At 33.9% G+C, this 25498-nt stretch overlaps 1 protein-coding gene across 7 annotated transcripts in view; it reads right to left on the bottom strand.

The window, feature by feature from the left end:
• LOC111064115 (whirlin) overlaps positions 1-25498 on the bottom strand; it is a 156469-nt gene that overhangs the window by 75432 nt on the left and 55539 nt on the right. For 5 of the 7 annotated variants that reach the window (XM_039425405.1, XM_039425403.1, XM_039425406.1 and 2 more), the window contains 4 exons: positions 18609-18781; positions 10377-10554; positions 5516-5647; positions 2177-2260 (listed from right to left, as the gene is read on the bottom strand). In XM_039425405.1, the coding sequence (XP_039281339.1) occupies positions 2177-2260; positions 5516-5647; positions 10377-10554; positions 18609-18781 (567 nt within the window). Of the gene's footprint in view, positions 1-2176; positions 2261-3687; positions 3820-5515; positions 5648-10376; positions 10555-18608; positions 18782-25498 lie in introns of all 7 variants that reach the window. The other 2 variants (XM_039425404.1, XM_039425409.1) reach the window with 1 other exon arrangement.

Below are 25498 nucleotides of genomic sequence, written 5' to 3' on the forward strand. Positions count from 1 at the left end.
CCTTCAATATGAGACCACGTATTAAAACTATCTTGAACTGATTAAGCCTAAAATTAGAATAATAAAACTACAGAACTTCAACTATATTCTAATCAACTAGACTCTATTTGATAGGAAATATCTAATATTGCACTTTTAATAAAGCCCAACTGTGATAAAGGTTGGTTTCTGTGGTGAGTTTTGAGTTTTGATCTGCATCTGGATAAAATTACGTTCATTATGTGTATTGTATTATGTTTAAGAAACACTGGAGTTGACATTACCACAAAATAACTGATTAGAGAATTCCAATTAATAGATCATGAAGTGTATTCATGGTGTTTAAGGTTTCTGCTTTCAATTACATAAAGAGTTGATGATAAAAACTTTCAAAGAAGTCTTTCAAAAAAGAAACATCTGATGTAGAACTGTACAAGCATTAAAAAGTATTTATCCTCCAGAAATAATTCTGCGTGATCCTTTTAATACTATTTTTCTATTGATTTCGTGATAATTGAATCATTCTGATTGATCTAGTTTATTTTTCATACATAATTCATAAATATTATAGAATATTTTGAACTGCATTATCCCCTTCACCTTATACCTTCACCTTAAATAGAGGTTTCCAATAGCATTGTTTGTGTCCTGAATGGAATGAAACTTTTATTCTATTATTCTGTTATTTTATTATGATGTATTTATAATGTATATTTTGATGTTTCCGATAGCATTGTTTGCATGCACTAAAGGAATAAAAATCATTCTTATTCTTATTCACATTTCACATTGTAAACTTGCTGCTTCTTCAATATAAAACAGTATCTAATAAAAACATTCAACTTCGGCTTATACTAAGGATATCACATGTTGATATCAACAAACTAGAGTAGAGTCTCAGTAACCCGGTACATTTTAAGGCTTTGAAGCTTTGAATGCGGAAAATACCTATTTAGTGGACGTTGCTTTGTAAAATGAACGAAAACCGATTTCTGTTGGAAAACATTGTATACTGTATATTCAGTAATACAGTTACTAAATTTCTAAAATCAGTATGAGCCACGAATCTGCTATTATTATCCGATATTGGAGTAAAAATTTCAAAATCCTTTATTGGAATCTTTAACAGATTTCAAAGTTGAAAAATGCCAGTGTTAAAAATGAAGATAGATTCCGGCGCTAAATAGCACCCGATTACTAGACTTTCTAGGTTGTGTCCACTAAGCCGGATTACTGAGTTACTCAAATTATTACAAAGAGTATTTAATTTCATGACAGTGTTTCCGAAAATAACAATGCTAGTACAAAAATTTCTATTTCTCAAACCGTTCCATTCAAAATTAACATTTTTATTTCCTTATGTATATTAGGTTAACAACTTTCTTATTGCTTATTGACGATTCAAGATGATGAAGTGTAGTATGCTTTCCAATCACTAAAATTATTGAAATACTTATATTTATAAAATATTTTTTTAAAGTATAATACATCTATTTTCAACATACAACTCTTTAAACAAATAACGTAGTACCAGATATACTAAACTAAGTTCTATCTAAATCACTGTACAGTATATCTACTCTTAATTATAGTGGATTCAAGTACAAGAGAATGTATACGTAACTGAATCGGATAGATTAGTAGATTCAAGCTACTGGAAATGAAATAACTTTAACAGAGTGGAATTTGAAAGAAACATCAAGGCTACAATAATTATCCATTAATCAAATTGAAACTCATCCAAGAATAATAAATTTACTGATTTTCATATAATTATTGTACTAAAGAATTCGAATCGAAGTCTTGCAGTTGACCTAAAAGTATCATCTTAAGATCTAGTATTTGTGTATTAATATTAGAATGTAACTAGTTAGAAACATCACAGCAGTTCTTCTCACATCGATATGCAACTCATACCATAGTCTATTCTACAGTATTTCTCATAGCTATTAACATATTATCACCATCTAGGTATTCACGAGGGATCAAGCATACTTGAATTTAAATGCTCAAGCCAGAAAAATGTTTTGTTGCTATAAACTAAACAGACAAAGTGATGCTTTGTGCCTAGAGAGTGAGAGAGTGAGCTACTGTGCATGAGCAGATGTCATAGAAGCCAACTAATTGAAACAGAAAACTACTCGAGATAAAATAGTGAAAGTGCAGGATGATATAATTGTTGGTAGAAAGAACTCACCGCTCCTGGAAGGTCATGAAGGCTGGACATGAGGGTCGCATGATTGTTATCACAACAGGAAATTGGATTGCCACCTCCTTTTCTCTGTAAATAACACAGAATTTCATGAAAGAATCGACATTTTTCTATGAGAATTAGATTTTTTGATACTCCTGATGGCTTACTACGGGTTTCATCTATTCAGACACTCGCTCACTCTACAAGAGCTTGGTGTTGGGAGTGTTGGAAAGTAAAATTAGTAACTGACTGTTATAAAAAAGGAACCTTTCATTAAAAACATTTCAAGCAACTAGTTTTGGCCTACTTTGGCCATTTTCAAGTTTAATGCATTTAATTAATTTTGATGCTTTAATGCTTCAAGTTTAATGTTTTAAATTTTTCAAATGGAAGGGAACCTAATGTTTTTATTAATTTCAATAAAGTAGTGGACAAGTGAAGTGATTTTAAGTGATTGTTATTTATTTGCATTTCAGTGTTGAATATGAATCTAAGTAGTATCTGTAACATTTCAAATCAGATGGAATAACTCTTCAACAAAAATGTATGATCCTACTAGGAGGTTCCAAATATTTGTTTATTTGTTATTGTTATTTGTTTATTTTTTATTTGTTTATTGGTTATTTGTTTATTTGTTTATTTGTTTTTTGTTTATCTGTTTATTTATTTATTTATTTATTCATTTATTCATTCATTCATCCATTTATTCATTCTTCATTTACAATCAACTTAAGGACAAAGAATTAAGGAGGTATCTTTGTGATTTGTTTATTTGTTTATTTGTTTATTTGTTTATTTGTTTTTTTGTTTTTTAGTTCATTTGTTTATTTGTTTATTTGTTTATTTGTTTTTTGTTTATTTGTTTATTTTTTATTTATTTATTTATTTATTTATTCATTTATTCATTCATTCATTCATTCATCCATTTATTTATTCTTCATTTACAATCAACTTAAGGACAAAGAATTAAGGAGGTATCTTTGTGATAACAGATCGGCCACTAAAATATAGACTGATTATCAAAAAATCTGATCTTCTTGATTCAAAAACAAGGAAAATTCACCTGATCTCTTGAATTCAAAAACAAGGAAAATTCACCTCCTATGAAACATACTACGATTTAGACATAACCGCATTTCATCCATTTTAATAATGCCGACTTATTTGAGCTATGTATTTCAATAAATATCACTAATAAAATGAAATTTAAATTATAATAGTGATGATTATATTATAATCATATGATTAAATAATTTATTACAGTTGATTATCAATCATAGGATATGGGGAGTGATCACAGAATCTACTTTATCATGTGCTTATAAGAATATTTTTGTGTTCATAAATGGAAAGTCGTGATTTTTGAGGATATAAATTTCTCAAAATTACGTCAAATGATTTACAATCATGAGTAGGGAGTGCGTGCTTCAGTAGTTGATTATTGGATTTGTTCTGGACAACATTAATCTATCGGGAATCTATCATCAATTATTGTATTGATTGAGTGAACTTACCCTAGTGACGTGACGAGGATCTAGTAAATGCTGCAGTCGCTGGCCTTCTGACTCGCGTCTGTAGACAAGCTCGTCGAAATGCGCCCTATCCTCAGGAGCCACCACTTCTCGTAGCTCCGTCAACAGAGTGTACTGAAACAGTCAGAAGGAGATTCTGATCAAGTTGTAGTTCGTCAGACGGCTTGAATTTTATTCCATGAGCTGATAACAAAAATTAGGAGATTGAAGCATTACCGAAGGCTAACCAACATGAATCTCTTCTTGAGCTGTTTTGCTTTCCGAATCCAGTGATTAGTTGTTTTATGTTGTTGATTTCTAATTTCCAATGATAATTCGAGTTATTTGATTTGAAAAGTGAATGAAACAGGAGAGGAAAACTTATAGCAAAAGATTTTACAACTACATTGTCTGTACTATCCTTTGCAGATGATACTGCAGCTATTTTTCACGGTAATTCATGGAATGAAGTTCATACCATAGCTGAAAATAATATGCTATTAATTAAGAAGTGGTTAGATAAGAATACCTTAAGTTTAAATATTGAAAAAACGAATTACATAACTTTCTCTGCAAATAGAGTAGGGCAGCCAATGAGAATCAAGATTTGAGACTCCATTCTCAGTGCAATTTAAAACTTGGGTAATTGTGATTGTCCCACCATTAAAAAAGTCAATAATACTAAGTACTTGGGAATCAAATTGATGAAAACCTTAAATGGGATGTTCATATTAAATACATATGTAGAAAAATTAGATATTTATCTTTTAATTTTACCAAGTTAACAGAATTCTTAATAAGAACCACCTGAAAATGATGTATCATGCTCTAGTCAAGTCAATTCTGCAGTGTGGCATAGTTGTTTGGGGAGGCTGTTTCAACTGTCATATTGCTGATTATTTGTAGCACAAAACTGATAATTAAAACTATATTAGCAAACCCAGGCTCTATCCAACGGATATGGTTTTTAGTGATTTTGGGGTCATGACTATACGTCAATTATACATAAAAACCGTAATTGAGTACTTAATAAAATATAGATCCGATTTTCCTCTCACAATAAACTCTACACTTAATTATTATAATCTAAGGGCCACTGCTAACAACTATGTAACCTATAACACTGGTTTTTTATATTTGTAACATTTTATTTGTGTTTATTTGTTTATTTTTTTATTTGTTTATTTGTTTTTTGTTTATCTGTTTATTTATTTATTTATTCATTTATTCATTCATTCATCCATTTATTCATTCATCAGTTACAATCAACTTAAGGACAAAGAATTAAGGAGGTATCTTTGTGATAACAGATCGGCCACTAAAATATAGACTGATTATCAAAAAATCTGATCTTCTCGACTCAAAAACAAGGAAATTCACCTGATCTCTTGAATTCAAAAACAAGGAAAATTCACCTCCTATGAAACATACTACGATTTAGACATAACCGCATTTCATCCATTTCAATAAAGCCGACTTATTTGAGCTATGAATTTCAATAAATATCACTAATAAAATGAAATTTAAATTATAATAGTGATGATTATATTATAATCATATGATTAAATAATTTATTACAGTTGATTATCAATCATATGATATGGGGAGTGATCACAGAATCTACTTTATCATGTGCTTATAAGAATATTTTTGTGTTCATAAATGGAAAGTCGTGATTTTTGAGGATATAAATTTCTCAAAATTACGTCAAATGATTTACAATCATGGGTAGGGAGTGCGTGCTTCAGTAGTTGATTATTGGATTTGTTCTGGACAACATTAATCTATCGGGAATCTATCATCAATTATTGTATTGATTGAGTGAACTTACCCTCGTGACGTGACGAGGATCTAGTAAATGCTGCAGTCTCTGGCCTTCTGACTCGCGTCTGTAGACAAGCTCGTCAAAATGCGCCCTATCCTCAGGAGCCACCACTTCTCGTAGCTCCGTCAACAGAGTATACTGAAACAGTCAGAAGGAGATTCTGATCAAGTTGTAGTTCGTCAAAAGACTTGAATATGATTTCATGAGCTGAAATATGATTTCATGACAAAAATATAAGAGATTGAAGCATTACCGAAGGCTAACCAACACGAATCTCTTCTTGAGCTGTTTTGCTTTCCGAATCCAGTTGTTTTATGTTGTTGATTTCCAATTTCCAATGATAGCCTAATTCGAGTTATTTTATTTGAAAAGTGAATGAAACAGGAGAGGAAAACTTATAGCAAAAGATTTTACAACTTCTTGGAATTGCAGCATAATCATAATTCAAAATGCTGCACTCTTTATATCTCTTCAACCTGAAAACTTCGTATGGACATGTTGATAGAAAAAAAAAACTTTGCAGATGTAATTGTCCGGTATAGGCTACTCGTTTATCTCAAAGTGAATATGTGAATGTGAAAGATGTGAGAGGACATAGGAACTGGAATATAGAAAACTGTGAGATATTTAATTGCTTAATAGTTATTTGTGCAACTAGTGCGCAAAGTGACAGTTTGCTGCACCGAAAGAAACGTTTACGCCCGAGCCGTAGACGCACTTTGCGCACGTATTTCACATTAAGTTTTTCCTACAGTTACCATTGAATATGAAAATTGGGTAATTATGGGTAAAATTGCCTGAAATGCATCAAATGTTTTTCTGTGTAATTTTATTATTGATAAAAACCTTAATCCTAAAATCCTAAAGTCCTCGTTGTCCTTGGTTATAATATCTACTTAATAATTTGCGCGTTGTGCTTCGTTGCACCTCTGCTCACTATAGCAGCCACAGCAGTCACTGTTACCAACTTCATTTTGATTTTGCTGCACTGTTGCTCCATATAACCTACTAAGTATTTTGCGTTGCCATGTTGCAAATCTGGAGTGCAGAAAAATTTTTCCCGCACTAGAGCGGAAAAGTGATTCTTTGCGTTCTGTAATCAGTGCAGCAATGGCCACTTTTCAACGTAACTGTAGGAAAAAAATATTTCTGTTCTGATGTACATGAGGAAACATTAAAACAAACTCTTTCTTGATTAATAATACAATATCGGGGCACCGAGCTTCGCTCGTTATTTATTTATTGAATTTTGATAAACCGAACACAATTCTTTAAAATGATTGGGAAGTACTAACAGACACAGCCCAAAACTGTTTCTTTCCCGAATTTTGATTTATACACTATAAATAGTCCAGAAAGTAGGTTATGTTCCATACACTTGAATTCAGGTTCAATTTTCTGTTCAAACATTTGAAAACAAAAAAATATATAATTTACATTATATACAAACCAAATTGAATAACAAAATAACACTCACTAATCACTTGAAATTGTCAAATAATGCTGATCAAATTTGAAAATTATGATATACTCAAGTTTAGGAGGATTATCATGTCAACAAATCAGATTATGTTGATCAAATCGATTAAATTGTCTAGCTAAATTTTTCGCTGATTGATTATGATTACTCAGCTAGGAATAATTCTGTCTCTCTCCCACACAGGCACACGCATCTTCTGTTATCAAGAGACGACGAAATTATCATCTGTTTTCCAAAGATGAATTATCCTTTTAATGTCGTTCAGTGAGTTTTCCAAAGAATGAGACCTAGTGCAATCGAATCTTTATATCATAAACCTACTATGTTCCAAATTTCGTGAAAATCGTTAGAGCCGTTTTCGAGATACGTAAAACATAAATAACCAGATATAAAAATAACCAGATATAGAAATAACCAGATATAAAAATAACTATAGATAATAGAAATATATTAGGACTAGCCGTCAGGATCGCTTCGCTCGCCATATCCGTCTAGCAAGGGGGCTCCGCCCCCTGGACCCCCGACTGGATCGTCCAAGAATGAGATCAGCAGGCTCGCTTCGCTCGCCTGCATTTTTCATTTGAGCATTTTTATCATAATGTTAGTACAATACATAGGACTTATTTTATCTGTGGTACAATCCAGTCGGGGGTCCAGACTAAACGTCTGGCTAAACGGATATGGCGAGCGAAGCGAGCCTGACGGCTAGTAATATAATATTCCCAGGATTGAAGTAGCAGTGCCCAATCAATTTTTCCGCGATAAATGCATTGAAATCTTCAACTTGGTGCCAACCTAACAAAGTCAACTCAACTTAATACCAACCTGACAAAATTATTAATTTAGTTGCCAGTTAACAACTGTTTCGAAGAGGTACTCTATCTAGATTATAGTTCTATAGTAACATGATATATGATATGGAAATTTCAATTATAAATTAAGAGATTGGGAGAAGAAGAATATACATGCTAAAAGACGAACTTTAAACCCTTAAAAACCACCCTTAGTGTTGAAATATTGCCAAAGATTTCTTAGTGCGCCCCTAAAGGGCCAACTGAACATACCTACCAAATTTGAACGTTTTTGGTCCGGTAGATTTTTAGTTCTGCGAGTGAGTGAGTGAGTGAGTGAGTGAGTCAGTCAGTGAGTGAGTGCCATTTCGCTTTTATATATATAGATACTACAACTTCAATCGATAATGCAACGAATAAGAGAAGGAGAAAATATTTGGTATTTTGAAGATTGTTTGATTATCATAGTCCATTTCTTCCAACTTTATATTGGATATATTCTGTGCTTATACTTCGTGTGAAATGTGGTATGGCGTCATCATTTAAATCAGAAATTCAACAAGTTCAACGGGTACATATTTTTCTCATGTCAAGCATCGTGTCATGGAGATCCAGTCACCCAAGTGATCTTTATGAGTAAAATAAGAGAATTGCTGCTTCAACTTCAGATAAGATGCTTTTCCAATAGCAAGTTGTGGAAGGGGAAGGGGCATAGAATTGTTGGAGTTGAGTGAAGAAGCCGTACTTGAATATTTAAACAGCTGGCAACATTCCATCAAGTTGTTGAGGATGAAAGCGAAGTTTTGCAAAGTCCCAATGTTTATAAGCTCTTACATTTTACAGCTCTTAACTTTTCATCCAATTCTGATAAGATTAATTTGCATTCATTGCTCGTCCCGTAATCATTATTCGGGTGGCTACGCTTCGTCGTTTAGTTGTTCCAAAATATTTGGTATTTGAACTTGAAGAATAGTCCTATTTTTATACTATCGGTCTTCTACGCTTGTAAATAGGCTACTGCAATTCCAAGTCAGCTGATGTCATTATCATTGTCATTATCGGATTTAATTATCAAATCATCTTCCACATTATTGTCAAACATCATCATACAAGATGACGTCTTCAACATCAACATATATAATATATTTTATGAATTTGGATTGAGATTACTTGCAAGAAAAGAGTAGTCTTCCTAATATTTTTGGGGTTTCCACTTCTTCTTTATTATAAATAATAATAATATAAACATAAGATCCATTCATACTTGTTGAATCATCTCTATTTTTCTTTCCCTATTAATTTCTTTGACTGTTTATGTTTCTTGTTAACTCAAGCCGATTATTGTCGACTACTGTCTATTATTACTGTTTTGGCTGGGTGAGAGTGTGAGAGCGACACAGTGTGAGATAATACCAGCGTCACAGCTTCATGAAAAAGAACTACAGTACTAGGACTTATCAGCTGAGCTTTAGTGTTTACAAGTTTGTGTTTCTTGAATGGTTCCAAATTTTTTTTATATAAATAAATTCGAGCCTCAAATTTTGACAATAAATAACTTTTTATGTGTGCAGCGAATTTAATGATTTTTCCAGTTGTGTTCCTTATGTTCAGGACCAGGTTTATGGCCTATCAAATTTATAATCCAACTTCATGACTCTTTCCTACGGTCTTTCAAAGTTTAATCCTTATGGGAGAAAATTTGTGAGCTGGCCACACACAGAAATAAAAATCAGCTGTTATAATCATTGCGTCATCCAACTGCTGTCGGTAGATAGTAGACAAGAGTGTGTGCTGCTCCATAACCGCCCATGTATCATATTCTAAACGTCCCAACTAAAAACAAAATGACTGTTATATGTGTAACCATCCAGCAGTGCTGCCTCAGGACTTACATGCTGGCACTGCTTTGTTTCGTATAATTGTGCTCTCTTTGGTGTTTAGAATTAATTGATTTTTAGTAAATTATTTATTTTGCAATTGGAAAATCATCTATATAAATGATATGCCGCATCGCGTCTCCTCAGTTGTGCATCCAGCTAAAGTTTGTCATGAGCTGGCATCAACTATTTGGCGGTAAAAAGTTCGCCGGGCCAGCTAGTAACTCAATATTATTCGTTACAAGTGGTAATTGAGTGGAATATTTCTAATCAATTTATTAATTCAAGCCATCTAAGTTCAAAATTTATAGTTTTCATGTTTATTTTGGACTAAAATTTTATAAAAATTGTACACGTGAAACTCTAAGCTTATCTTGGACTTTGGCACCTATAAATTTGGAAGAAAAATAGCTCAAGAACAATCTTATTATTTTATCTTCCAATGTATTACATTAGTGTCATTTGCATTGTAAATAAATAAATTTGAAATAATAAATATCGGCTTGAGGAATTCGGAACATAAACTCCCACGATAAAATCATATATAATAGTCTATATTATTGTATAGTATATTATATTATAGTTTATTGTATTATATTATATAATCTATCATATCGTTTATTTATATCATGGGATATCTCCTTATAAGAAAGATACTCTATGGTTATAGTGATTAGATATTTCTATAGTTAGGTGTTAAGGGTGGTTCGGAGGCCTACCTTGTCGGGTGTGTTGAGCAGTTCGAGTAGGACGGCGACAAATGCGTCGATGGCCATTTGGCGGGCCGAGTACTCGTCCAGGTAGTAGGACAGCTTGGCGAACTCGGCCTTGGTCAGCACGCAGCGGGCCTTCTCGTCCACCATTTGCAGCGCCGCTGATCTACCCACTCTACTGCTCCTGAAACACACAAACCAATCAATTCATCAATTACTAATTACTTAATTACTCAATCTTACTATTACTTCAATCTACGAGGATCATTTTTATCAACCTCCATAAGACACAGACAAGCGGTAAGGTAAGTTCAGACCTTAGTAGCTATTCTATACTCAGATCTATCTATCTAGCGTATGGCAAAAGACAGAATTAAATTCTAATAGTAAAATGGGATGAATAAAATTATATACAAGGATAAATACCACATTTATGTGTTCATATATCAACAACGAATGGATTTGTCTCAGTCATAAATTTTAAAACTACAGGCAAATATTTAATGCATTTAAATAAGCTATTGATTCTGGTGTGGCTAACAGGAAACCATCAGGTCCACCCGTGTATGCTGTTATTGGGCACTCTTCGACGATGTGCGTCACTGTCTGAACAGCACCACACTCACAAAATGGTTTTGTTGCCTTGCCCTATTTATGCATAGCATAGGCACATCTACCATGTTTGGTAAGAACTCTATTCAGCGCTGACCATAATCTACGTGGTAGATCAAAACCTATATTCAGAGTAGCTATTCTACTCTGCCGAGCAAAAGAGCAATATCTGAACGTCCGCAGAGTCTGTATGTAACACCCTAGTAGCTATTCTACTCTGCAGAGCAAAAGAGCAATATCTGAACGTCCGCAGAGTTTGTGTTCACACCAAAAACATCTGTTGGCCGGCAGGGATATTTTTGCTCTGTTCTCAGTTGCACACTGACTCCAACATTTTCAATTAGTACATTAATTTTCCATTTTTTTTAGCAAACGCGAGCCAAATTATTTATTTCAAGGCACTGAACCCGAATTTGAAATTAAAATATTCTCCTATCTCCATTTTTACGTGATTTAGCTTTTTGATGAGAGATCTTAATCAAAAACGTATGTTCGGATGCCTGGAAAAATCGCTCCTAGAGCTATTTGTAAACACCTGCATGAGAGCACAGTTTTCTTGGAATGTCAGCTGGCAGATACACAGATTTTGGTGTGAATACCCTCATTGTTAAAGCCGGCGACAGACCACTTTTAATCCATACAACCACAGACTCTGCAGAGCTACAGATTTTGGTCGGAATACTACTGTATTACTGTAATGTGACTTTCACAGAGTTGAACAGCTTATCATACCCACCGAACGCCCTGTGATCGGTGCGGTCAGATCGTGAATTATTGTTGTCGAGTTATAGACCAACAAACATGGCCGCCTCACTTGAGTCTACCGCCAAGTGCTAATAACGTAGCGTTATTTTGCAAACAAAATGCAACAGTACATTTTTAATCTAACGAAGAAAGATTAAAGTAAACGCAGAAAACGTTATGAGTGATGATGATGTTGTGCGCGAATGGTATCGGAGAATGAACGACGTCAGTTGAAATCAAGGATAGTATATAGATAATTTTGATAGTCTATATACTATAATTTTGAGTTGAAATGACTTCCGAAATCGTTGTGATGCATGAAAACTCGGACTGACAGTGCTGGTGCAACCAAACGGCTTCTCCAGCAAATCAAGTGGGATAATTTCGATCACTCACCAACCTGACTTGGCCACTAGTAACCAATACCTTCTCCCAAAACTCAAGACATGAATTCGAGGGCTGTGATTCCATACTAACGAGGAGCTCCTAAACAACGTCATAGCCAACTTGAACTCATTTGACGGCAGCATTTTATAGAGAGGGTTTTAGTAGCCTGGTTCATTGGTGTGAAAAATGTCTCAACTTTGACGGTAATTATGTTGATGAATAACCATAAGTTTAAGTAACTTTTGGTGGCAAAATAGTTTTCTATATTGGTTCAATCGAAGGTTGAAGTCATCTATTGCAATTTCCATCGGACTATTTTCGTACGGTTGACTATAGTCATAGAGAGAATATGGCTTTGCTATCTTTTCTCTATGCTAGATTGCATTCATCAATGCTTTATACCAAGCTTGTATAGAAATCTAAATACAGTATACTCTATACTAAATACAGTGAAAACAGGAATCACTCAAGTATCTGATCTAATGAAATTCATAGAAGACAATAATAGGTTGATGTGATATGGTCATGCCAGAAGAGCTAGTGCCAGTAAGTGGATTGGAATAGTGACAGATTGGAGTCCGTTGGGGCGGAGGAGGAGAGGAAGACCAAGAAGGTCTTGGAGGGATGAAGTGAGTGAGGCTATGTTAGTGAGAAATTTGAGAGATGGTGAGATGGTGAATGGGAGGACTGGCAAGGATGAAGGACTAGGCTAAAACAGTAAAGACAGTGAAGTAGGTACTGTAAAATCCTAAACTATATACTGTATATCTCAATTTCTCAAGGAGAATAATATCTTCTCAAACGACAGAACGACGATCCTTTAGCTCACACGTAATAATTCATTCAGGTACAAATAATATAACATATAATAAGGTTCTAGAGAGGAATGAGTAAAAATAGATCAGACTTCTGTTGGCGGAGGAATACTCTCATATCGTTCCGCCTCGCTGACTAAGCAAATAATGTTTTCACAAGTGAACTCATATTGGCCTAGTAGCCAAACACTTCTTGGAAATATTCTATTCAGCTCATTCCACCCCACGTATACGGGTACGCCATCATCAAATAATTGAACATTCAATTTTATGTCTGTTTTCAATGCGAAAATCAATTTATAGTGAACAAGAAATACTTCTTCTATTGAAAGAAAGTCGATTTCCTTAGCACGAGTTTTGAATGAATTGGTCAATTATTATTCATAGGCGTCAGTCAATAGAAGGTGAATAGGAGCTCGGGAACGTCTTATACAGAGTAAATAGAGTGAATACAAAGTTGATTCAACAAAGTTTTTGAAAAGCAATTTATTTCTCACGAACCTGCGACACAACATGATGATGTGTTTATGAGGTGAGAACTGTGAATGGCGTTTACATGGAAAGTGCGACGGGCTCATAATAAATGTCAGTAGGTCGCTGCTTGACTTTTTAATATTCCTTCCACGCCAAACAGAGCTGCCATACTCAAAGTTCAAACTGTGATAAAATGCTTGGTCTAAGACCTCCCGGGAATTACTCAAATATCTCAATTTTCCGTTTCTTGAGGGAAACTGTCAACTTCAAGCTTACTCGAACATTTTTCAACTCTATAGAATGGGTGATTTCCAAACGTGATGTTACTCTCCAAATGTTAGCAAAAAAGACGTCAAAAATAATCGGTAGGAAATTACGGAAATTCCGGTCATGAAGGAGATGTTGAGATTCTTATTTTATTTCTTATAAATCATTCGTCATCATTGAAACAATTTATGTTGATATCTAAATTGGTCTATTGTAGGCTGTAATTGATTATTATAATCATTAAGTCCCGGTTGCACAACAGCCGGTTAAATTTTAACCGTGATTAATTTCACCTTCAGGTGAACCTACTACCTGTAGGTAGACCTTTCAGTCTTTTTTGATAAGACGGCTTCTCTGATTGGTTCTCGTAGAATTAATCACGGTTAGAATTTAACCGGCTGTTGTGCAACCGGCACTTAGTGATGGAGAGGACTAAAAAGTCCACACTCCGCCCGATACAGGACTTTTTCATTTAATTTCATTCTATAAATTATAATTCATTCTACAAGCTTTATACCTACACAAGCTTGGTATAAAGCATTTATGAATGGAATCTAGCATAGAGAAAAGATAGCAAATCCATATTCTCTCTATGACTATAGTCAACCGCACGAAAATAGTACGATGGATTTTGGAACAGATGACTTTAACCTTCGATTGGTCATAAATAGAATACTAATATACATAGAAGAATATTTTTCTCAACAAAAGTTACTTACACTTATGGTTCCCTCAACTTTTTACTTATTACCCCAACTATTTTCCCTGAGATATTCATATAAGCATAATCATGAGACAACATCTTCAGCACATCACTCATTCTCTATTGAGGAATACAAAATTCAACTACCTCCATATCTATGAAACGAAATCCATGTGAACCAATCAAATGACTGAGTCCACAAAGGGTTGAGGTTGAATATAATATTCTCATACCTGTAGGTAGATAACTTTGTTCACCTAGTTTACCCTTATATCAGTCTATGATTACTTATGAATAAATCATATACACAATTATATCAGATCATCGTAGGAGTATCAATATCTATTCATTTTATTTAATGATTCAATATGGTCGAATGGTATTTATTTATTACATTCCACAATCACAATATCAAATTTAAGATTGAGAGAGAATCAACAGGATAAACCCAAAACGTTTTTCCACCCTAATTTTGATGGAAATAGTACAAATGAGATTATGAGAATAGTATGCACGTATGACTATAGAGTACCGTATAGATCCAAATCAATACACCTACTAACTACGGTACCTTCGCGATTATATCTCACATGACAATAAACTACATCCAAATAATATGAGCTCAGTTTCAATATTCAGATAGGGTATCATGACCCCCTCTTTAAAAACAATAATTCAAAATAATATATTTATTCAGATTCATTATCATTATTAGTGATTTATTATTATGAGTTACAGCGTCACGTCTAGCTCATCTGTCCAGCGTGTTGCCTAGATCTACGAATTGAAGGCGGAACCCGACTCAACACAGTATAATACTTCATCTAACGACTGACTAAGCGTCTTGACTTGATAGTGGAATTAACAAAGAGAATATTCTGGAATTTTGATAGTTCACGTGCATAAAAGAATTTGAGAAAATTTCTCAGTTTATGAATCTCCCGTTGGATCTGTAAATATGCCAATTAAATTTTACCTCAAAACATTATTATTATAGTAGGGTATCATAATTAGGACTAAGTTTATTATTAGTGACTTTTTTGTATGTGTTTAATAATTATTAAGTACATCTATTTGTGAATGAAATCTTATGGTTGCAACTCATTGGCAATCAGAGATATTATTATTAATTCATTGAATTTTTAGTATTTTATCGAATGTAATACATTAGTAGTTTATTAGAGACCCTCAACTGAGTTGATTGATGGGAAACCAATTTTATCCTAGCAATGTTCAGCTGGAAAATCAGTAGCCATGAATATTTGCAGATGCTTTTTGTAGCAAAAGATTCTCCAAACCTGAAATTCTTTATTGTACTCCAGTTAAAAGTTTCAAGCTCATCATTAAGAAAACATCGCTTATATTCAGCTGGAAAATCAGTAGCCATGAATATTTGCAGATGCTTTTTGTAGCAAAAGATTCTCCAAACCTGAAATTCTTTATTGTACTCCAGTTACAAGTTTCAAGCTCATCATTAAGAAAATATCTGCACATAACCAGTGAACAATAATTTCATTGTTCATTAGGACAAGCTCAAATTTGAATTGAATTTAAAGCATATTCCTCATTGTCATTTTGGAGATGTATGAATTTCTCACATTATAAGCGTCAGAATGTGAATCCGAGCAATTTTGTTACCTTTGGGAATGCAAAGAATGTAACCGCGAAATCCTTTCAGCAGTCAAGAATACAGAATCCCAGGTATGGGTTATCATTGTCCACTATGCAGGATTATTATATGGCGTGTACAATAGATAATATGAATGTTATTCTGCTTGATAACTGATGATATGCCCTGAATGCTCATATATTATGCAGAATATTCCCGGGAAAGTGATGTGTGTGTCCCACGGCTCGTTAATCAAATTCCTGGGCGCCTTGTGTAAGCATGCGTGAGATCTAATTAATTAATTAATCTGTTACCAACTAAGATGGATGATGTTATTTGTGAAAATTATTATCATTTCCTTGTTCAGCTCGAGAAATCTACCTGTAGATCACTGATACGGATTGAAACATCATTTCGAATAGATTGTGGATGAAATATGATTCCAGTAATCGAAGCCGTTTCTTGAGGATGGTTGTGAGATTGATTTCATATTTCAGCAGTATACAATTTATTCTTGTCGCATCAACAGTTTATTAAAATAAACTTCTCCAATCAACACTGATGATGATCGAATGATAACGAAGAAGCAATTATTTGGGGATTATGTCGGCTTGGAATATTGGGATTTTATTGAACGAAGATGGTGATGGCGAATTTGTGGGCTTTTCCCCCCAGCTTGCCTTGTTCCATTTGCCATTAGTTATGAGGTAGGCGTTGCCATCTCGCATTATCTCCTTGCACAGCCCTCTCTTTATCGATTTCTCTCTCAGCTGACTTTTTTCACGCCAAAGACTTCTTGAATATTCTATTCTTCTATTCTCAATTTTTTCCATTTTGTGAATCCTCTATTCACCAAGGGCTCTTCTTCTTACACAATACAGCACATTAATTGATTATTATAAGTCTTTCAAATGAGAATACGGTATTCCCACTGAAGAAACCAGATATTAAGTTTTATCGGATTACGTCGGTTATCAATATAAATTCCATAGTTGAATTTGGAGCAATGTGCTTCATGATTTTGAAGCATCAAGTAGTGATCAATTCATGCCATTCATACATTGAAATTTCATTTCAAATGTCTATTGATTTTGTGAGGACATGCACAAATCTTATTCTGTTTGGTGAATGAATGAAAATAGTAGAGATCGTCGACATCAAAATATAAAAGTTTAGTAAAAAATAGGATATAATGATATTTTATTGTAATGTATTTTTGATGCATCTTCTAGGGATACTTAACAGTAATTTTATGATGGCATTATAGCTAAAACATATCATATCTAAGAAGAAAAATATTAGTAGGCCTATAAGTAGAAATATGTATTAGTCCAGTCACTATTATACATTGGTGCTTGCAATTTATATTATAGTTCTAGTTGTTTAATATATTATTTGGATACCTGAAAGAAGTCCAGAACCAATTTTTTAATTTCAAAATTTCCTTGTGCTAGATACAGAGTGGCCTAAAAACCTCGTATTTTCTGTAAATTTTCCTGTTTTCAGCTATTTCCGCCATATCGGATAAACAAAAGTTTGCTCTCGCCTTTTTCCTAGATTATAAAATTCTCAATAAAATGAGATCATTCCGAACTTTCTATCTTCAATGAGTACTGAGTTACGATTTTTTCAAAAATGGTTCTGGACTTCTCTCATGTATCTAAGATAATTATATTGAAAAATCAGAACTACAATATTCATTACAAGCCCACCCCTTTTTTATGTTTTTTTTTCATTTTTCGGTAATTCTTCAAAATTATATTTTTAATATGTGAATATTCCCTATCTTAGTTATAATAATGTGAAATATCTCTTCTATGTTCAGTTTTAAAGCATCTAAATTTAAAAATCTACTTTGTGAAAATACTTGAGGACTGAAAATTTGTGAATTGAAGAACTACAAGACTTAACCTATTTCGGACTATGTGTTATCTAAATTTGGGAGAGGAATAGCACAAGGTCACCATATTTTTCCTCTCCCTATCATTCGATAATGTTCTTATAGTAAAAATAAATAAAAATGAATTGACTGGACTAGAATAAGTAAATATGATTTTACTAGTTATTCATTAAAAAAAACTGCAGTCAGTGTATTTAAGTTTTTAAAATTCTATGACTAGGCATACTGATTTGTATATATGTTATTATTATAATATTATATGTATTGTTATTTATTTATTCTTATGGCTTTTATCTGCAGAGAGTTCCTTTCGGATGTTCTGCCTTGCCGTATTACCCAATGTCATTTCATATCAACACTCAAGTTTATGTATTGGGTTCTTCATGTTTTATCACTAAAAATTTGCACTTTCACTTCCTGAGTTACTATTTTATAAATGTTAAAATCAAGAAAACAATTTTTAAACACAAAATCCTATTTAAAAATTTTATACTAACTTTATACTCACATATACTTTTATTAAAATACTATAAAAATTTTGATGATAATAATGAACTGGAAATTTTAGATTAAATTTTTTTCCATGGCAACCATATGTTTTGTAGGATTGTATTTTGTGGAAATAAAATTGAATTGAGTTGAAAACCGAGGAACAAATTTACAGGATACAGGCTAAAATATGATTGACAAGACATGATATGGAAGTGATGTTAGTGATAGGACTCACCCTTGCGTAGCATCCCAGGGATCCTGGTCGTATGCAGTGCAAGAGTTAGGCACCTTTCCGACATCCCTCACGATCACCGTCATCCGTTTGTGGAGCTTCAGCTGGTTGACAGCCTCGTCGTGCGAGACGTCCATAAACGACTGGCCGTTCACCTCAAGGATCTGATCTCCGATCTGCACAAACAGAACAACATCGTCTTACATTAAATGTTTCCATAAATTAATAGATCTAAAAAAATGTATATGACTGGGCGCACACTAGTTAGTCAAAAACAATACAAGACATGATCAGACACGTTTAGTGACAATACTTCACATAGTTGCTTATGACGCAACTCACACTGATTAGTCAATTAGACATGTCTTCATAAGCAACTATGTGAAGTATTGTGACTAAACGTGACTAGTCTTGTCTTGACTAACTGGTGTGTGCCTAGCCTAAGTATTTATGTGAATACCGTTTTAAGGGAATCATATATTTTACTCATTTAATGGAAAATGAATCAAGAATTTAGGAAAAATGATGGTTTTTAGGAGAAGGCAAGAATAGTTGAAAAAGGTACGTAATTTTCGATAAAAATTACCTATGAATGTTGAGAAATTAATACAGTCATGACTCTATGATATGAAGAGTTAGGTGGAAGAAGGTGTTGAGTAACATTTTTCTAAAATCCATTTTTCTTCATGAATAAAGGTGTTGAGTGATAGTATTTCATGTTCCATTTGAACCCATTATTTACACAGGAAAAGAGATATTGGATAATTTTTTATTGATGATGGTGTTATCCTATTATATTAAACGAGAAATTTATGTATATATTTATTGGTTATTTACTTTCGTCGTTTGTGGATAATGGAAGTGAGTGAGCGAGTGCGTCTATGGAAAATCAAATATCCACAGCCTACTATAGATAGCCTATTTATCTAAAGTAAGCCATGAAATATCTCATCCCCGAAATTCATAAACCGACGTATAGCCAGCTGTAAAATATAAACACGACCTGAAAGATAAAGAAACCTTTGAAGGGTTTGAAAGGTAAAATAACTGAACATAACATGGTATATCATTCTAAATGAAAGTATATCAGAATTTTCAAAGTTGATCATTATTTTAAAGTTTTAAGTCATTAGTGAGTGTCATTTTTTAATCAATTTGGTTTGTAAACAATCTAAATTGGAACTTTTATGTTTTCAAATTTTTGGACTGGAAATTGGACCTGAATTCAAGTGTATGGGACATAACCTTTTTTGGTCTAATTAAAGTGTATAAATTAAAATTCGGGGAAGAAACAGTTTTGGGCTTTGCATATTAGTCCTTCCCCAATCATTTTAAAGAATTGTGTTTTGTTCATCAATAAATAATAATAACGAGGGAAGCTCGGTACCCCGATATAGTGCACTAATCTAATAGCTTAAGAATGGAGGAAGGTGTTATTTGCACATTCTTCCACAAGAGTACGTGTCTTTCAATGTTGCTTAACACCTTCATCCATTTTCGTGCTCATGGAGAACCAAAAAACTTTGAACGCTTGTATCTCAGAAGTTTGATTTTGTTACTCAACACCTTCTTCCACTTAATGCTTCGATTTATCTTCCACATTGTCAAGAGTTGAAAATCATTTTAAATAATTCTTCTTTGATGGTAAGTGTTGATGATGTGAATTATTGAGATCATGGATGTGATGCTAGGCAGATGAACCGCGAAGAGATAGAAATGAAAAGCTGAGACTTTTCAAGGAAATTAAACTTTACATTCCCGTTTTTGTTTCAAATGAACGAGTTTACATTTGTTTTCTTGTTATTTTCTTCTGCTCCAGCTCATAGCTGGACTCCATATTTTTTCAACTTTGAATTTAACTTGGAGAATATTATTGAGAATTTGCTGTTACCGAACATCAAACTGGACTTTTCTTGTTCCATGTCTCCAATAAGTCACGTCAAAGTTTGCCTTCCCAATAATTTCAATTGAATCGACTGATCAGAATGATTGTAAATATTGTGATGTTGATGTTTGATCCACTTTGTGAATGTTCCATGATCCAATCGTGATCGAATTATGATATTACAATTCTCACAGAAAATGTGTTAGCTCTGAGAGATGGACAAGCTTCGTCCACTTGGCTCATTCCTGTCCAATCATTAGAAGTAATAGCACTGTATTTATCTTCTCCCGCTGTGAATGGAACTTTCCATTAGTAAATTAATTTAGCGGCGAAGAAGAGAGTCGTTCGGAGGTTGGAGTCATAAACAACACGTCCGACCAACTAACATAAATTCGCTTATTAATGGCTAAATGATGTACTGTATAGTGTCTGGAGAAGTGGCTGGTATAATGGGGTGTATGGCAAAAATATCTCGAAAGGCTTTTAAGAAGAGAGCTATTACCAGTATCGATTTCCTTATTTTATCGAGCAGATGATTCCACTCGATTCTTGACTACTTACTGGTTTATCCGTGAGTGGTAATCATTTTTTGATATAACAGAATCCCGCAATATTCTCCCGATACATTCTACATGTTTTTTAGCGAATTATTACATGTTATCTGTAAAGAGACAGTTCAGAAAATAAAAAGACGTCTCACTAGCTAATAAACAATAGTTTTAATAGGCCGCCAGAGGCCGTCATTCAACTTGATGACGTCACGAATCGACTTAGAGTGATCAATTGGAAAGTAATAATAATGGTATTTGTTAATTAAAAGGCAATTTGTGAACTTAATAGGCTAGAAAAATAATTAATATTATGATCGTCACAAATAAGATGACAAATTCATAAAATAGTTATATTATCATTGGTTGGTAATTCAAAAGTCAGCTGACTCTTGAGGAGATAAACGAGAAAAAAATTTTGGTGACACTCTGTCTGTTTTTTGTTCCGATTCGTTCCTTACTGGCTGTGATACGTGAATTGATCTCAACTATTTTTTAAATGTTTTATCTGTTTTCTCAATGTAAATTATAGTTTGAGCTAAAAAAATTAGAAACTCAAATGATATAAAAAGTAAAATCCAAGTTGAATTTAGTTTGCTCAATAATCTATCGCGAATGTAAAGTTAGTAGGCTAGCCCAACACGTTGAATTGGACTAAAAGCAAAAAAAAAAATTAATTTCACTCCCAAACAAAAATTAGACGAAGGGCACATAAGTAATAGATTTAGTGGCCACTAGTTTTTAAGTCAGGCAGTTGAATTTATCTAAAAAAAGAGAGGTCGTTACATGAGATATAGTACAAATTTTCTTGTGCCAACTTGTTTGTCGAGACAAATATTCCTATTGAATATTGCCCCAATCACTTCAAACAAATAATAAGCTCATATTCGATACAAGTGATCTGGTCTCTGTGAGAATTTCAAGCTAGCAGTATTATATATCATCTTGTAAGGTTAAGTTCTGGCTCACCTACGATAGCCTATTGTATCTACCACCCAACCGGCTATTTGAGCAAATAAACGTCAAGGAGGCCCTGAGGTGAGTCAATCGTTGAATTTCTTAAAATGATTATAAGAACAAACCTTACATATAATAGAGAAAGGAAAACTATATTCCCTTGCTTCAACAATCTTCCCTTATCTGTGATATTATACAGCTCAGAAATGTCTCTCTAGGCATATAAATTTTTATATCAATAGTTCACATTAGGATGCCTTAAAAGCGGTCGTTAGGTCATGTCAGAGGCCCTGAAATTGATCAGTAGCGAATCTGACACCAGACCTGAGCCAGCCAGGTCACTCGATATTATTATTACTACACATGAGGATACTGAAGGACAGATGAGGTCTTGAGGACTTCTAAATTCGATGAGGACTACTAAATTTCCACTCGGTTTGCGTTCAATAATATTATGAATGAATATAAATATAATGTACTTGACGTAAATAGTAAACTTGTGGACTTGTGGATTTGGCAAAGAAATCTACTCCCAGAAGAAAACAATTATGTAGTATCAGAATAAAGATATGAGGTTATGAATGCAATGCCGTCTCCACTACAGCACAAAGTACAAGGAATTTCTTCTCTCTTCTCTGTGACTACAGCTCTCCATGCTTTTCGGTCCTCTGTTAATTGTCTATATCCTCTATATCCAATTTTTTGGAGATCGTCTCTCACTTCATCTTCCCATCTTATTCTCGGACTTTCTCTCTTTCTTCTTGAATGTAGCCTCTCCTTGAATATTATTGACCGAACGAAGTGAGGTCTAAGATTCAAGTCAAAGGTTTGGCATTTCTCTTAATGTTTGAATGTTTGAATGTTTATATATGTTTATATGTTGCGTATTTACGGCGAAACGCGGTAATAGATTTCCATGAAATTTGACAGGTATGTTCCTTTCTTAATTGCGCGTCGACGTATATACAAGGCCAGTCTATTGCTGTGTTTCCATAAGGTCTATAGTTTCAATCAGGTACTTGTGGATGAGAATACTGCGTGAGGTCTACTGTTCACAGAACTACTAGTTTTAGGCATTCTGTTCTCGTTCATTCTAAAGGTATCTCCAAACCACCTGAGCCTTTATAAATTTTAGAATATTTCGGCCTTTCATCAATGCCTCGAGATCTGAATTTGTTCTTCTCCTCCACTCCTCTCCTTCTTCAACTGGGCCATGAATCTTTCTCAGGAATTTCCTTTCAAAAACGCCAAAATGGTTTTTGTCTTCTTTTGTTAACGTCCAAGATTCACAGCCGTACGCTAGAACAGGTCGAATTAGGCTTTCATATATTTTAAGTTTTGCGTTCCTACATATATGAGCCTGTTCTTCAAAAGTTTCATGTTATTGAAGTATGCTCTATTTCCAGCCAATACTCTTTGCTTTATGCTGTAACTCATCTTGTTTTCGTTAAAAGAGTTCATTACTAGGAGAATAAGTTAGTAGTAAGAATCCCTCCTTTCTATTCACCTTTCGGAAAAACTCATACTGCATGACTTTCAGAGCGAATGAGATCAAGGAAGCAGGTATGATGCTATTCTTATTCTACAACCTATATTAAGAGGATACGAAGAAGATAATGCAAAAAAGAAATAGAAGAGGTTGATGAGGAGGGATGAAAAGGAACTGACTACGAGAAAATTCTCGTTTTCCCTTTTTCTAAGGGAATTGAGGAAGAGTGAGAGAGAGGGAACAGCTTTTATCGCCACCCAAATTAGCTCCGGCTGTTGGTTGGGAAATTTCAACGACAAACTCCCACATTATTCGAGTTTCTTTGTCTTTGGCATGAGAAGTTCGTTTGGAATATTCAACTCCGTTGAAAAGACCCAGTTTCTGCGAGAAGAAAATATTCTCTATGATGAATCTCCAGACCGAAATATTCAGCTGAAAAATCACTTCTGAGCGTTTCATGATAGAATGATGGTAAGTACATCGTATACAGTACATAGCTGTTTATATTGAGATTCATTTTACTTTCATTGCCCTATTACCATAGGTAAGAAAAGTATTGCTTTCCGAAAAAAATTAAGGTACCCCAATTTCTAAATTTCTATATGTTTCAAGGTCCCCTGAGTCCAAAAAAGTGGTTTTGGTGTGTGTGTGTGTGTGTGTGTGTGTGTGTGTGTGTGTGTGTGTGTGTGTGTCAAATTCATACCTAGAAAAGTCATTGATAAGCTTTATCAACTGCCACAAGTCTCATATCTGTAAAAATTTCAGGAGCACTTCACCATCAATGCAAAGTTTGATTTTAGATCTCCAATTATCAGGCTTCAGATACAATTTAAACGAAAAATTTCAATTGGAAAAGATTGAGCATGAAAATCTCTACAATTAATGTTCAGTAGCATTTTCACCTAAAATTGAAAATAAGCTCGAAATTCGAGAAAATAAGATTATTCAATTGGAAACTGTTGCCAACTGTTGATTCTATTAAATCATCCACTATGAAGAGATAGCAGACTACGTGTGTCTGCAGCGCTATTGTCCTGTCACCAGCTGGCTCAGATCTTAGAAAAGTAGACTTGAGATGCGCGGGAACACTAGCGTCAGGTAATCAATTTTCATAACGGCAAGGAAAGTTGTGTGAGTGCTCAACACCAGATTTTTTTCATGGATATGAAAACTAAATATATATTTTTTGTATAGAAGGTAAATTGATGCAAAATTTTTCCATGAATCTTTGCATGGAGTTCAGGGATACTCTGTGGAGAGTGTTGGGATTGTTGTACCATCGCATGCGTTCAAGAGACACCGACCATTCAAGTCATGTTTCAAAAGTGATGTCTCTCCAGTCGAATGATGCACCGAGATCGCCAACATTTTGTCACCAGCTATTGACTTTTTTACCACAAATTGACTTCACGAGGATGCTGAGTGCCCTTCGAGATAGCTTCGACTGAGCTTCAACTCGCCTACCATCCTGACGTGTGTAGCATACTAAGACAATTTCTAAGCTGTTCTGCTGCACGGGATAACCGTACGAAGAATGTATTGTGATAATGTATATCTTTGCAACTCACTTGTTTGCTACAATAATAAACTTGATGAAGGAGTGTATAACACAAGTTACGATCTTGGATTAAGTATAATTACAGAATTTAACTCAACACCAAGTAAGCTATTAACTACCACTAGTGCTCACTACTAACAGAGATGAAATATTACTACTACATTGGCGTATTACTATCGAAATTCGAAAAGGGAACAGTTTTGGGCTTGGCCTGTTGGTCCTTTTCTAATCATGTATTTGATTTGTGCATTGGTTAATGTAAATGAATGAATGAATGAATTTATCAATTAATATAGTGAGGTCCACGTTATAATGGCAGTGTTTGATTACCAATGGTATTTATTTATTTATTTATATTTTTTACAACAAAGCACTGACTGGAAGAGAAAAACTAAGGATACTCCTTGTACTATTTCTCTCCCAAATTTAGATAACATTTTAAAAGTCCAAAATAGG

Source organism: Nilaparvata lugens, chromosome 3 (genome assembly GCF_014356525.2).
Source record: "Nilaparvata lugens isolate BPH chromosome 3, ASM1435652v1, whole genome shotgun sequence".
Classification (NCBI taxonomy): Eukaryota; Metazoa; Arthropoda; class Insecta; order Hemiptera; family Delphacidae; genus Nilaparvata; species Nilaparvata lugens.